At 43.2% G+C, this 15,148-nt stretch overlaps 1 protein-coding gene across 1 annotated transcript in view; it reads left to right on the top strand.

The window, feature by feature from the left end:
* Window positions 1-15,148, top strand: part of Plxna2 (plexin A2) — a 179,252-nt gene that overhangs the window by 128,273 nt on the left and 35,831 nt on the right. Inside the window, 1 exon segment of the mRNA XM_037211113.1 lies at window positions 500-690. Within this exon segment, the coding sequence (XP_037067008.1) occupies window positions 500-690 (191 nt within the window).

Below are 15,148 nucleotides of genomic sequence, written 5' to 3'. Positions count from 1 at the left end.
TTACTTCATTTTTACCTGCAATGAAGAAATGAGTCCATTTCTCTAATTTGTGAGAGATGGTAGCTTAAGAATACTGTTAGAGTTCAAAGAGAAGATAATAGGTGTGTGTATATAGCATCTAGTGTATCACAGGCATTGCCGAATACTCACTGTACAACATCTCATTCAAACCTCCCCCAAACCAACCATTCTCTCCATGTTAGAGATAAATAAACAAGAATCAGAGCAGTTAAATACTTTGTCACACTGATAGGAAGTAGAGAAGCCACAATTAAAGCAGGGATATGATTCAGTCTACAAGCAGAAACCTTTAACCTATTATTTTCTACTGTACCTCTAGATGACTGCCTAGTCACCTTATTCACTCTCCATGTTTTACTCTTGCTGTGGTGGTGATCCCTGATGTTGTCTGTGGTTGGGGAGATCTGTTACACCTACAAACAGAGGGTATGTGGTGAGCTTCTGCAGTCCTATCCATGACAGCTCCCTCTCTTTGCAGTACATCTCTACAAGTGTGCAGCCCAGCGGGAAAGCTGTGGCCTCTGCCTCAAGGCTGACCACAAGTTCGAGTGTGGCTGGTGCAGTGATGAGCGCAGATGTACCCTCCACCAACACTGCCCCAGCACTTCTAGCCCCTGGCTCGACTGGTCCAGCCAAAATGTCAAATGCTCCAATCCCCAAATCACAGAGGTAAGTCTCCAACTTCCAAAAGAGATAGGGACAGCCAGGGACTTTTGAAAAAATGTATTTATGGATGAATTTCTGAAGATGGTATATTTGGTGGAGAGATATGGAAGGTCTTGGTGTATGTGTCTAGGAACATGCATAAGTGACAGGAATATGGCCCATGCCACAATGCAGTGCATGATGTGTATACATGTCTGTATACCCATGCATATGAGGGAGGCTGAGCCAGGCAAGGACAAGACATTGACTCCACGGTAGAGGAAGATTTCAGAAAGCAGCTTTGGCTTTTCTCATTAAAGATGCTATTTGGGGAACTGCAGCTAGTTCAGAGGTGCAAAATTGGAAACTGGAGAAGGAGACAGGCCATATGTTAGCCACATACCATTTCTCAGGATTTTTTCTTGGTCCCAATTTGTTTTGTGCATTTTCATGAGAGTAAATAAAGTAATTAATTATATTTAAAAAAATGGTGTTTCCAAAATAGCACATTGCAAAGGAAGATGAATTAGTGATAGGGAGAGAAAGAACAACTGCTTGGGTGTGAGTGGTCTGGAGAGGCACGGTTGTGTTTAACTCTGGTTGCTGCCACCTGTTCCCCAGTCAATAATTGTTACTTTTCTTTGAATCCAAATTGTGTACTCTCTATTAAGAACAAAGGCCTTGGCAGGTTCCATGGTGGTCTGCAAAGCTTATGATATCAGAAAGAAACTGTTCCTGTCTTCATCTTCCCGGAGCTGATGCACTGTCCTCAAAGCCGTGCTCTTTTTCCCTGTCTCATGGAATACTGGGAAACTTCTTAAATTCCTTTCCGACCTAATCAGTTTAAGGAAAACAAAAACCTCAAAATCAAGGGCTGTTGTAGCCTTCAGATGGACTGAACAGAGAGCAGATATTTATTTAACATGCTTGACTTCGATATATTTAATTCTCACAGCAACTGTAGCAAGTTTTCTCAGCTCCATTTCACAGAGGAGAAAAGTGAATCCCAAATTCATACAGCAGATAAGAGGCACCACCAGCATTTAAACTCAGATTTCAATACAAAGATACTTTAAAATTCTTCATGATTTACCAAAGGAATATACAATTAGTGGTGCTTCACCTTAATTAATATCCAGCCCATTGCTAGTATAGACCAGATAGTTGTGACCCCACCTCCACGTGAAAGGACACTGTGCCAAGTGCTTCAACCCCCAAATCACCAAGGTGAGGCCCCAAAGTTCCACAGAAGTTGAACACGAGACCATGGGAAGGAAGTGCAGTGTGCCATTTTGTATGTGGGTGTCTGTGGAGAAGAGGTAGTTGATGTGGAGGGGAGAGAAGTGCTACCTCATGGTGTTGTTCTGTGACAGGATAAGCTTACACAGGTGTAGACCCTGCCCGCAAACAGGGAGTAGCTTTAGTACTAGCTTACATTCAGATGTGGCCAGTGACCAGGCCCGCTGACTTTTCTGATGGAAGAAAACAGAAAGAGGCCCACTGGCACACTTCAGGCCCTGCCCTCTTACAGCTAGCATCTTGACATCCTTGGAGCACTGTGCCTATCTGTTTTAGTTTAGTTTCTGGCAATGTCCAGCCTGAAAACTTTTATTGTTCCATGTTTTGCAATATGTCTTTCTGCTGTCAGTGCCTGTGGTGTCTGGAGCTTAAATCCAGAGAGATTCTGTCATCATCAAGCACCTTCTACCTCCACAGGCTCTGAGACTGCAAAGCATGATGGCTGTTTGCTCTCAGCCTGGCTGGAGCTTCTATAAACCCTAAGGCTAGCTGCTCACAGGGAAGCCTCTGCCTCTACCACCCACCCTGTTCACAGACTGAGGACAGGCTGCTGGGTTCACAGAGGACACCCAAATCACAGGAGACTAATTAACCTCCTGAGGTAATTAGGCTATAATTGATTTTTTTTCCAGTGATTGTATCAGCTAAAGAAGGTGTCCCAAGACCTTAATGGTAATTTTCAATGTTAAGGATGTTGAGCTATAAAAGGGCATCTTTAGGAAGAGACAGATCTGTGCTAGCTCCAAACCCGCTCAGGGACATCACTCTAGATAGGACAAATGGCAGGGAGTACCCAGGCCTGTAATGACTAGACTGTTACCTGTCCTATTTTCTTTGATGTTGTATCCCTTACCCCCACCAGACCCTCCTTCACCTGTAAGTCATTTTGTTTCTTCTAACTGGTTACTTATGAAATAATTTCATATTTATAAAAAGATACAAAAATACTACAAAGAACATTCATATCCTCTTTACCCAGGTTTTCCAAAGTTATCTTACAGAAGCATAATGTAATTATCAGTTAATGTTGATCCAGTAATGTCATCTGACATACATGCCTTATTAGTATTTTCCCAATTGTCATAGTGACATCCTTTCTCTGGTCAAAAATCCGATCTAAGGTCTAATCGGGGAGCCAGTGTGACGTTCCATTATGACATTATCTTCTCCCTTTAGTCTTTTAATCTATAGTCCTAATAATGCCCTTCCGTGACCTTCATGGTATTAAAGAGTCTAGGCCACTTATGTTGTAGTGTCCCTAAATTTGGATATACCTAATGTTTAATGGTTTAATTCAGGCTGGATACTTTGGGCATGAACCATTAAAAGAAAAAGAGCACAGAAACCAACCTGAAGAGGGATCTGAAGGAAATAAGAATCCATAGTTCTTGCTGATGTGAATAGACAAACATTTAATAGGAGGGGAGATATGTCTTCACACTGGAATCTCAACTAATAAATATAGAAAGAATTGTGGAAAAAAGAAAGTCACAATCTTTTCTTCCTTTTTTTTGTTTGTTTGTTTGTTTGTTTTTGCAAGACAGGGTTTCTCTGTGTAGTTTTGGTGCCTGTCCTGGATCTCGCTCTGTAGACCAGGCTGTCCTTGAACTCACAGAGATCTGCCTAGCTCTGCCTCCTGAGTGCTGGGATTAAAGATATGCACCATCACCGCCCAGCTGAAAGTCACAATCTTAATGTGCATAGCTGTAACTGTTTCAGGCAAGGATGGTCCTTAGATGAAAAGATGAGGTAAAAGTTGATGAGAAATAGAATACTTACACAATCTCGAGCTATTTCTCACAAGATTATTAATTGCAATGGGAACAACAGTAGCTTCTCAATGAGGAAAACTAGTCAATCCTCCTACCTTAACAAAAAAAAAAAAAAAACTAGTGTTCACATCACCAAAACAACCCTGAAGACCTCCTGATAAAATACCCCCTCCTAAAAGAGTACAATCTCTTTTCTGTGGCATAATTTTTGCAAGAATAAATAATTTATTTAAAGTAATCTTTAAGAGGAATCAACTTATTTTTTTCAACTTCCTTGAATGATTCCTTTGTGCTGGCGTAGCTCTTTTTTTTGAAATCTCATAATTATAGGATTTCTGTGTATTGATAATCATTGCATATATCTCCCTTATCTTCAGAAAATATGTTGTTCTCAGTGCCATCACTTAGGGCAGCTAACCCAAGCCACTAACTATATGATCCTTGTAGAACGGAGAGGAAAAAAGGATCTGTGATGGTCTATGTCCAACTGTGGAAACAAAGCATGGCTTCAAGTGGTGCTCTTCTGCATGTGAACAGAGAAATAAATGAGATGACCTCAAAGATTCTCTACTGTAAAGATGGAAGTGAGCTCATGAGCAGTTATATGAATAGCTGTGTTCTTCCCTAACCCTCCTTATCCTACTCTCCATAGCAACCAGGGCTATACCTTAAGATCCATCTGTTTCATGCAGGACAAGTTGTACAGCCTATTGAATTTGCCAGTTTGCATATAGAGGTTAGGACCACCTCAGGACTCACTGTTTGCTCCTTTTCACCAGCTCATGGCATCATAATTATTCTGTTCCCATGGGAGGGCCTGCAAGGTTGCTTTTGTTTCCAGCTGTCACCCAGGATTCTGTGCACATGTTAACCCCTGGAACAAATGTGCCGAGGACTAGAAAGCCTACAGCATGCCTACCCAACCATGTCTATACTCTCCCCAGCCTGGGCCTCAGAGCCTTTTGGGACCTCAATGATGAAACTATTATGATTCCCCCAACTAGAGATGTATTCCAAGAAGCTGTGAACTGTCAGGATTCAGTAGAAAGGGAAAAGAGAATATGTCCTCAGGAAAAGAAACTTGAAGATTTAAAGGGGCTCTGAAACAAATGCAGTGAAGGTCCCCCACCCTGGTCTCTGCTTTTAGTTTCCTAGAGTAGCCTAAGAAAGGAACACAAACAAGGGGGTGTACATAACAGAAATATATTTTCTCAGGTGTCTGGAAGCTACAAGCCCAAAATCAAGGTGTGGATCAGTCTGGGTTCCTGGGAAGGCTATGATGGAAGATCTGCAGCAGGCCTCTCTTCCAGATACTAGTGCTTTGATGACACACTAGCTTATATACTTGTCACCTCTTCCTCGTGTTCACATGATGACATTCTCTCTGCGTATCTGTGGTGGTGCTAGGAATTAGAACTTCAACATATAAAGGAGAGTATTTAGCCCATCAAAATGAGAATTCTAAGAAAGATTGTCACAGCTCACTGAGAAATAAATTCTCTCATCAAAGAATATTTAGTTGGTTACCACTGTGTGCCAGACACTGTGCTTGAGTTGGAGGTTGCCACAGGATAGACTGAGACCTGGAAAGGCAGAGCTTCCCCCAGCACAGCCCCAACCTGAGCACTGGCTAGTTGGATGATATTGGAAAGTGCCTTCACCATAGGCCATTTTGCTCCCTCCAAAGAGCCTAGAAAAGGAACTTCACACCCACACCCTTGGCAACTGTCTCCTCTCTAAAAATAGGACTACAGCAGAGTAGTGTATCCAGGGCTAAGGAAGACACCACCTCAGACAAGCAGGAGACAAAATTCTAATTTGGGGCTTGACAATAATGATAGCTTTCATTTAATATGACTCTGTTCTGTAGACCGTTCATTCTCACCCTCCTAACAAGTTGGTTGTAATTATTGTACGAGCTGGGGGAATGGTGCTTGCAAAAGTCAATAATTTATCCCAAGTCACACATCTGGTTAGCAACAATACAGAGGTTGAAAACTAGGCCTTTGTTATCATTGCAGCAGAGGGTATCTTGTGCCCATCTGATGTCAGACCCTCTTGAAAGACAACAACAGATGTCAGACTTACTGAGTACTTCAGCACTCTTTGGTACTTAATTGTCTTCCTACACGTAATCAAGTTCAACCTAATTTCTGTGAGTGTGGGAAACAATTTGAGAATTTGGGGTGTATGTGAGCTTAAAGCAACCATAATTTTCCCTTTAGGCATAGTCATTTATTTAATGCCTCCTCCGAGTATTATGTGACATGGAATTGTTTTTGGTCTTTGTCCACCAGTGCAACAGTGGTAGAAGTGAATCTTAGGTTCCTTGGGTTGAGATCTGATCTCTGAGGCATCTCTATCTAGTGGGAGAACCCAAAAGATAGAACCCAGATGGTGTGCACCTGCAGGCTAGGACAGAGATCAGGCTAAGCAAGGCACAGAAGTCTTGAGAGACAGAAGGAGTCACAGAGGTGGGACCTCAGGCAGACTGGAAACCTACCACACTTGAAATCTGAAAGAATATGCCTATGTGTTTCTAAAACCACATGCTGTGTGCTGCATTTCCCAGTAAGGATGTTCTGACACCAGGCAATTTCATCATTGACCACTGTATAAATTTCACTTACTAAAATTTTCAACCTCAGTAACTTCTCCAGCCTCACTAGTCCACACTTATGGAATAGAAATTCTATTTAACTATCTCAGGTATGAAACTGGGATAGAAAAATCAAGTATAAAACAGTATATATTGTCCTCCAAAACTAAGGATAAATAATTTTTGATATTGTACTAGTTTGAGGTGACCCATCCCTCCTGTTGCCCCTGCTTTCCATGTGCCAAATAATTTCAAGGATATTGTTTTTACTCAGACTCTTTCAGATGCTAATGCATCTATGGAACTGCTTGGAAAGCTAGGACAGTTGTAAGTATTTAGCCAAACAGCTGCACCACATATTTTTAAGAAAGACCAAAATCCACCTGCTCAGCGCTGGAGTGACTCATTGGAAAGTTACCAATAAAGAAGTCAGCCAGCTTTCCTGAGAAACAAGCCAGCACTCTGATCTCCTGTTCATTTATTTGCAGGCCTCATTAATATAACATCACTGCAACAAACAGCTAACGGGGGATGGTGTCAGAATGAATAATGGAGTTACTCTGCTGAGATAACAATTAGGTTTTGAATGTACTATCAGCTAAGACAGCGCTAGCAAGGAGTCACCCCAGGCAGGAGAGCTGGCACCATTGAAGCCATAGATTCCTGCAGAGCTCCTCAGTCAGCTATAGTGATTGTGAAGAATGTGTACTTGTAGGCATGCATGCATCACACATATACACATGCATAAATGCATACATGTGTGCGCACAAACATGAAAAAGCACATGATCATTTGCTGTCAGGGGCTCAGTGTCTAAATGTGTTTGGGAGACCAGGGTAGAATGGAAATTTGCATGTGTACAGTTGGCATCATCAAGAGCACACAATGCTACAGGAAGGAAGAGATGGCTATATACCAACACATATCCATCTCTCTGCTCCTATAACCCAATCTCTGACACAGAGCATCTAATACACAGGTGGGAATACTTCTCCCTTCCACCCACAAGGTTCTGACATCAGTCTATCCTTTCTCCTGTAACCTCTGAAAAGGAGATTGACACCATGAAGACTATAGCGAGGGCTGCACAGGTCACAGAGAGACAGCAACAAATGCCACAAGGCAGGATGTGCCCTTGAATCAAGTCCCAGCCAAGGGCATTGCCCATCTGCCTAGGAAGCTCATAAAAAGCAAAGCCATTTTTCCTTCAGCCCTAAGCTAGCATTGTCTCTGCATGAATTTTTTAGTTCTCAGATGGTGATAAGAACAATAATAGCTACACTCACTGAATGCAATATTGATTGATAGTTCTTCTTATTAAGCCCAATTTAAAGATGAAGGTTGTAAACAGTGACAACTTTCTGGACGTTACATCAGTTGTTTGGCCTTCAGCTGCTTGACTCCAGAGCCCCTCCCCCCTCTTTTGGACCACCAACCAGCTCCCAAATCATGACACAGAGACTTCTCATTCGTTATAAATGCTCAACCTAGCTTAGGCTTGTTTCTGGCTAGCTCTTTTAACTAACTAACCTGATTCTTATTATCTACCTTTTGCCTTGGGGCTTTTTATTTTTCATTCTTTCTGTATATCTTACTTTTACTGCTTCTTATGTCTGCTGGCTGCAGCTACCTGGCTTCTGGTCCCAGGTGTTTCTCTCTTTCTCTCCTCCTCCTTTCTCTCTCATTCTTCCCCCAGCCTATGTTTTCCCTCTTATTTATTCTCTCTGCTTGCCAGCTCCACCTACCCTTTCTCTGCCTAGCTACTGGCTGTTCAGCTCTTTATTCAACCAATCAGGTACCTTAGGCAAGCATGGTGAAACAGATGCAACACATCTTCACATAATTAAACACACAACCTTACATCCTTAAACAAATGCAGCATAAACAAATGTAACACATCTTTACACAGTTAAAGTAATATTCCACAGCATAAACAAATGTAGCACATCTTTACATAGTTAAATAATATTCCACAGCAACTCCCCCCCCCACCCCGCACCCATGTTTGACCTGGGCATTATCCTTGTCTCTCTTAAGCTCACTTAGACAAATATTATTCTTTTTTTGTCTTTCTTTTTTTAATTTATTTTTATTTTATTGTACAATATAATTTAATTCTACATATCAGCCACCGATTCCCTTGTTCTCCCCCCTCCCACCCCCCTCCCCTTCCCCCATATCCATCTCCTCCAGGGCAAAGACTCCCCCGAGGATTGAGATCAACCTGGTAGACTCAGTTCAGGCAGGTCCAGTCCCCTCCTCCCAGGCTGAGCCAAGCATTCCTGCATAAGCCCCAGGTTTCAAACAGCCACTCATGCACTGAGCACAGGACCTGGTCCCACTGCCTGGATGCCATCCAAACAGATCAAGCCAATCAACTATCTCACCTATTCAGAGGGCCTGATCCAGTTGAACCCCTCAGCCATTGGTTCATAGTTCATGTGTTTCCATTCATTTGGCTATTTGTCCCTGTGCTTTATCCAACCTTGGTTTCAACAATTCTCGCTCATATAAACCCTCCTCTTTCTCACCAATTGGACTCCTGGAGCTCTACCTGGGGCCTGGCCATGGATCTCTGCATCCAGTTCCCTCAGTCATTGGATGGGGTTTCTAGCACGACAATATTATTCTTTATATAGAGACAGAAGAGAGAAAGGAGCCAAACCAAGCTCTTCCAGCCACTGCTAAGATGGGAAGAAAGCCAGAAGTCCCACCCTCAGCATCATCTTGGGAGGCCAAGCATACATGAGTAGAGAGTATGGGGCAAGCCAAATTAGGAGTATGGACAGGGAGAAGATGGATGGTGGGAAACACAAAGTGGAGAGAGCAGAAGAAAAGATGGTGAACATCAAAGCCAACAACAGGGCTCCTAGTAAAACAGGAGGCACAGCCTCAGCTGAGAGAAAGAGACTGGTGCTGATCAGAGACTAAGGCAGATGCTCATAGTTGATGACTTGGTCTCTGCAGGGTTGGAAACAGTTAGCTCAGACTGTGTTACACGGAGACTAAATACACATATTGGGTAGATCCACTGCATTCTCTCATTCCATGTGCAATCTTGAGCTGGTTATCTAACCTCTCTGGAATGCTATTCTATACCTGTGAAATGGGAATAATAACAGCTCTGCCTAGTAACTTGTTTTTAGCCCTACGTAGGATACAATATATAAAGTCCCGGGTGAAATTTCTGTCTCATTCTGAGCACTTCATAAGTAAAGAAACAGCAGGCATCATTATCAGAGAAATCTCCCATTCCTTGGAGGTGATGGACAATTTGTCTTATTACTCCTTGTCCCTATAAGCCAGGAGATAGTCCTAAAGAAGACAATGTTTCTAGAGTGCAAGCCAAGCTTTGGGAATCTTCTGTCAAGCTCCTCTGACTGTGAGGGAGGCCCAAACTTTGCCCCTCCAAGGCCCTACCCACGCCCTGCCTGCATCTGTGGTTGTATGTGGCATCCTAATCACTTCCCTCAGCTGCCAAGCTCCTAAGACCTCCAGCACCTCCCACTCGGCTTCCTCATGCAGCCCCTTAGATCTCCCCAGCTGTAATTAATCAGCTGCATCTGCTCTTGCCCTTGAGCAGCTTGTGGCACAGTTCCCTCGAAATGTTCAATTAGTGGCCGCAAGAAAGAGGGCAGTTGTAACAGCACTGTGCTGCTTTCCAGGTCATGGCACCCACAAAGGAAAACAAACAGGACAGAGTCTAAAAAGACTAGAAACCGAGCTAAAGTGTTTCTAGGGTGCTCACCAGGGCTCCATTTGACTACAGCTGTGGAGGTAGGTCTTAGCATGTAGAGAAGTGGATCACCAAACCAAAGGTTCAAAAAGTTTTAGAGGTCCAGAAAAAAATTAGAACTTTCTTATTAGTCATCTACTATGAGACCTTGAGCTGTACCCAAGACATGCTAGTGTTCTTCTATAATACCCTGCAGTCTCCATTATCCTGGCTTAACATGTGCTAATCAATAGGTGCATGGCAAGGGCTTGGCCAAACCACTTCATGTTTGAGAGAGTATAGATAAGATTTATTGCTATTAGGCTGAGCCCCAAAGTGTTTCTCTTAGATCCTGCAAAGCACAGGCTACCTTTCCCCTCCACAACTAGATACCAATCATCTTAAGAAAAGGTGACAGGATAACTTAAAGCCCCATTAAAATGCAAATATAGAGTAGATATGGTGGCACCTGCCTGTGATAGTAGTGCTCAGGAGGCTGAAACAGGAGTATCTCTAACAAGTTCAAAGCCAGCCAGAGTTACAGGAATGAGAACTTGACCAAAAGAAAACACACACACACACACAACACACACACACACACAGGAAGGAGAGAATCCCATAGCAAAAGTTCTCTAAATGGGGAAAGAAACCTCAAGGATAAAAACAACACAAACCATAGGAAATATGCCCAAGGTTTACCTTCTGCTAGGTGCTGCCCACAGCGAGTCTCATTAATGGTGTGTATGACACACAGAGAAATGATGTAATCACAGGCCCTCCTGACTGCACATTGATTACTTAAGCACTCACTCAAACCCTAGCTTTGTATAGGTCACTCTGCCCGAGAAGATGACAGAAACACCAGGATCCAGAGCAAAGAATACCCACCCCTCCCAGTAAAAGGTTCCAAAACTCTCTTCAGAGGAGGAGCAGACAACATTACAGAGGTGAAGGCCAGGGGGTGTAAGTTTCATCTTCAGTCTCTGAAAGATGTTTGATGAGGAGGTATCTGCTCAGTTCTCCACTCAATGAAGGGTCAAATTGGAAATTGGATTAAATTTAAGAGGATTATAGGAAAGAATTCTGAGTGCCTGCGCTAGAACTAGAGCTGGAATACACTAGAACACTCCCAAACAACACTTAGGCACCCCTTTCTTCCAGTCATAGTTAAAGAACACAATTTGTTCTAGAACTCTATATAGACCAGCATTTCTCAGTAACGTGAATTGGGGGTATTTGTTGATGGTTGGTCTGAGCTAGCCAGTACACTAAATATTAGGTTGCTAAGTACAGTCGCCGAGTGGTGGTGGCGCACGCCTTTAATCCCAGCACTTTGGAGGCAGAGCCAGGCGGATCTCTGTGAGTTCGAGGCCAGCCTGGACTACCAAGTGAGTCCCAGGAAAGGCGCAAAGCTACACAGAGAAACCCTGTCTCGAAAAAAAAAAAAAAGAAAGAAAGAAAAGAAAAGAAAAAGAAAAGTACAGTCATCTTTGTCCCAAGATAGTCAATGTGCCATTGGTGAAATGGTCAGTGAAAATCCTGTCTTTGAGGTGGTCCTCAAGGTCCTGTCCTCAGCCCCACCACTCTTGGCCAAGCTTGACCAGCAAGAAACTTCTCAGGCATTCTCCCACCTGGTTACTCAGCATCTGCTATGGACTCCTTGATCCACAAGTTCTCCTTCCAGATCAGCAGGAAAATGAATACCATCTTTTAGCTTTCCAACGATCCCTATATACTGTGTTCTTCTCATCTGCAAGTCCTGTGTATAGGGAAGCTCAGAGCAGGAAATTATATATTGTTATGACCTGATCCCCGAACTAACATGCTGGAGCTTTCCAAATATTAGCTAACTTAATTCTGGCATCCTCCCTTTGAGGCCAGCATTATTATCAGTTTTCAGATGAGGATGTTCAAGGTCACATAGCTCAGGAGTATCAGAGCTGCTTTCCAAAACTCAGGTCTGCCAGACACCAGAGGCTACCTGATCTCTTCTTGCTGCGGACACTGCCTGGGTACCAGAAGGTCTCACTTTCTTATCCCAGAACAGTCAGAAATACACAAGCCATCTGAAGCTGGAAGCCAAGATAGACAAATATGCCCAACATCTGAGCCATGTTTGAGGTTATTTTGCATCAGTGGAGGCTTCAGTATTACCCTACTGCCCTCTTACCACCCTCATACCTTCCCCTGAAGTCCCACTACTCCTTTTAGATTAGAAAGACCTTTCCTGGGCTTTTGCAGGCAATAACTGGACACTTAGGCAGTTTACCTCTATAGACCCATACAAAAGGCCAGACTCGGATACCAATAGCATCGAGACTTTATGAAGTGATGTCCTGGGCATCCTGAAATTTCATGCTACTTTTAAGAAAAACCCTAAGGACAGAGTCTCACTGGGGAAAAGCCTGGGAACTCGCCGGCTGCCTAGTTTGAAATGTTATCGTGGAGGTGCATTATTCTTTCTTTCTCTGAAGACCAAATCTTTCCCATCAAGCTTCCTTCCTGCACCCTGCACAGTTAGTTCTGGGGAGGAACGATATAGATATCATAGCCTTGTCCTCTTCTCAGACATCTGGAAAGATTCTGATAGACAGGCTTCTATAGGATGCTTTCCTCTTTTGCTTTGTTCTAAGCACAAACTGCCAACCTGACCCTCTCTGACTTTTGAACTTAGGCAAAGCAAATGTATTGAAAGGCATAGAGAGTTTTTAAGCTTTTGTTTTGTTTTGGTGTGTGTGTGTGTGTATGAGTGTGTGTGTGTGTGTGTGTGTGTGTGTGTGTGTGTGTGTGTGTGTGTGCAGGAACCTACAGAGGCCATAACAGGATGTCAGGTCTAGAGTTAAGTTATAGGAGGTTGTATGCCACCCACTGTGGGTAATGGGAATCAAACTTTGGACCTCTGCAAGAGTAACAGGTGCTCTGATCAACTGAGCCATCTCTCCAGCCCTGACACAGAGATTTTAAAGTGCATCTAGAATAGGAACCACTAATCTCTAGTAGGACACAGAGGGCATATTATAGAATGGAAGATACAGCTGAAGGAATCAGGGAGAACAGAATCCAGGGGAACATTGCCTCAGTAATGATAACAACCACCAAGCCAAGTAGCTAGACCCCCTGGCAGCTGTGAGACTTACATGGAGGAACATGGAGACCCTTTTGGTCATAGTGAGAGAGATAATGAAGCCTGCTTAGCACATGGTAGTGAGAATTAAAAGGACCTTGACCTTATTAGTTATACATGACAGGTGAAGGACAAGTAACTCTTGAAGATGCTTGCAGAATTTCTGGCCAGGAGCATAGTGATCCCATTTACCTTGAAAGAAAATCTGGGAGGATAATTGGGCCTTGGTGGAAGGAAGAAAAATTAAGAGTTCATTTTTAGATATTGTGAAACTTGAGGCACCTGGTGGGCATGCAGGTGGAAGTGGAGATGTCCTATAGCAATTGGATATATGACTGAAGCTCAGGAGAGAGGTATGAGCTGACAACAAAGATTTGGAAGTCATCAGTAATGGAGGCCTTGGGAACACCTCTCAAAATCAGATGATCACCAGCTCATCTATATTTTGGAAATCCCAACCTTTCCAGATAAGTTTTGTTTTAATCAAAACTATAATCTATGAATTTCTTTAAGTCCAAGGCTGTGTACTGCTTACCTGTTCTTTACTCTGAACTATTGGGCCACCTGTTCCAAGTGATGGCAATATAAGAGGTAGTCCATAAAAATACTCTCCTGAATACCCAGCTTCCCCAGCACTTTCCAAGCCTGAGGATCTGGTCTGATGATCTAGGAAAGTTCCAATTTGCATAACAGCAACTGATAGCTGGACTCACACATATCTTTGATGTATACCTTCATGCCAAGATTATAACACTTGCTCATAATTTACCCAAAAGGCTTCTCTATGCTGATTTACACTTCTGAGCAACTCTATGCCAACAGACTGACCCCACAGCCCAGTACCTGTAACCTGTGTCTAACTAACCCTCCATGTTAGAAGAGACTGCTATCATGACTGAGCAACAGGGGAGCTGCACTATGAAACCTTCCAGAGACAAAGTATGCATGTGCTACCTGTGAGACAAGAATATTTTTAGGCTTTCCAGAAAGATTTCATTTCACAGGTTTTTTTTTTTTTTTTCCTGAAAGGTTGTAATTAACTGCAGTGAGCAAAAGAATGTATTTTTTTTTTTTTAAATAAAAGTGGGAGGAAAGGAACCAACCAGCACAGTTCTGTCCAACCCGTTGAGTGGGTGGATTCCTGCCATGCAGGTGCTGGGGTTGGGGTGGAGGTGGATGGAACACCAGGAAACCCAGTCGGAGCTAAAAGTGTGTTCTCTTCTATTGATGTTCTACTGCAAAGGTAGAAGCAAAGCAGCTCCTTCCCCTACCTCCCATGCCAATGGTCTATCCCCCAAAGCAGGATCCTTGACCTCTGACAAATTGTGCTAGGGCCAAGCAGAATATCCAGAGCACACTATGCTTGGACTTTTCAGTTTCTAAAGACAGAAGAGTCACAGAGGCTTCCTACTCCTGGGAGCTTTTTCTCTTCCACATTGTCCTTCCTTCTTTCATCTCTCCCAACACATAGATATGCCTTGGTGATTTCTCCCTTGAGCTATTCCATATGTTTAGTTTTATTTATAAGGTTGAATATTTTATTCCAAGAAAAGGGATTCAGAGTCACAGATAAGGTGACCTTAGTGAAAACAATCCCCAGAATAGTATTCTCAGGGCCTTACAGGAAAAATTCAGGAAGCAGCACCACTGAAGGCCCATAGAAATGGGAGGGAAGTTGGCAGACTCAGTCAATCCCAGCTTGGCTACTACCACACTAAAACAAAGTCTGATCAGCATGCCACCAGAGTGAGGAAGGGAGAGCTATCCCTGCCCACACTCCATTTCTTCTTTGCTGGCTAGGCCATGGTGGTCCATGTCTGAGAGAGTAGCAGGACTCAGGATATCTCCATCACTATCATCATCATCAGAGGAGGAGGAGGAGAAGGAGGAGTGCCCTTTCCACCCAGACTCACCCATACTGACTGCTGCTCCAGCCCTAACAGGAGTCAATTGTGCTGAATTGTTATATGTCA

Source organism: Peromyscus leucopus, chromosome 15 (assembly GCF_004664715.2).
Source record: "Peromyscus leucopus breed LL Stock chromosome 15, UCI_PerLeu_2.1, whole genome shotgun sequence".
Lineage (NCBI taxonomy): Eukaryota > Metazoa > Chordata > Mammalia > Rodentia > Cricetidae > Peromyscus > Peromyscus leucopus.
This window is presented reverse-complemented; position numbering and strand designations above follow the sequence as displayed.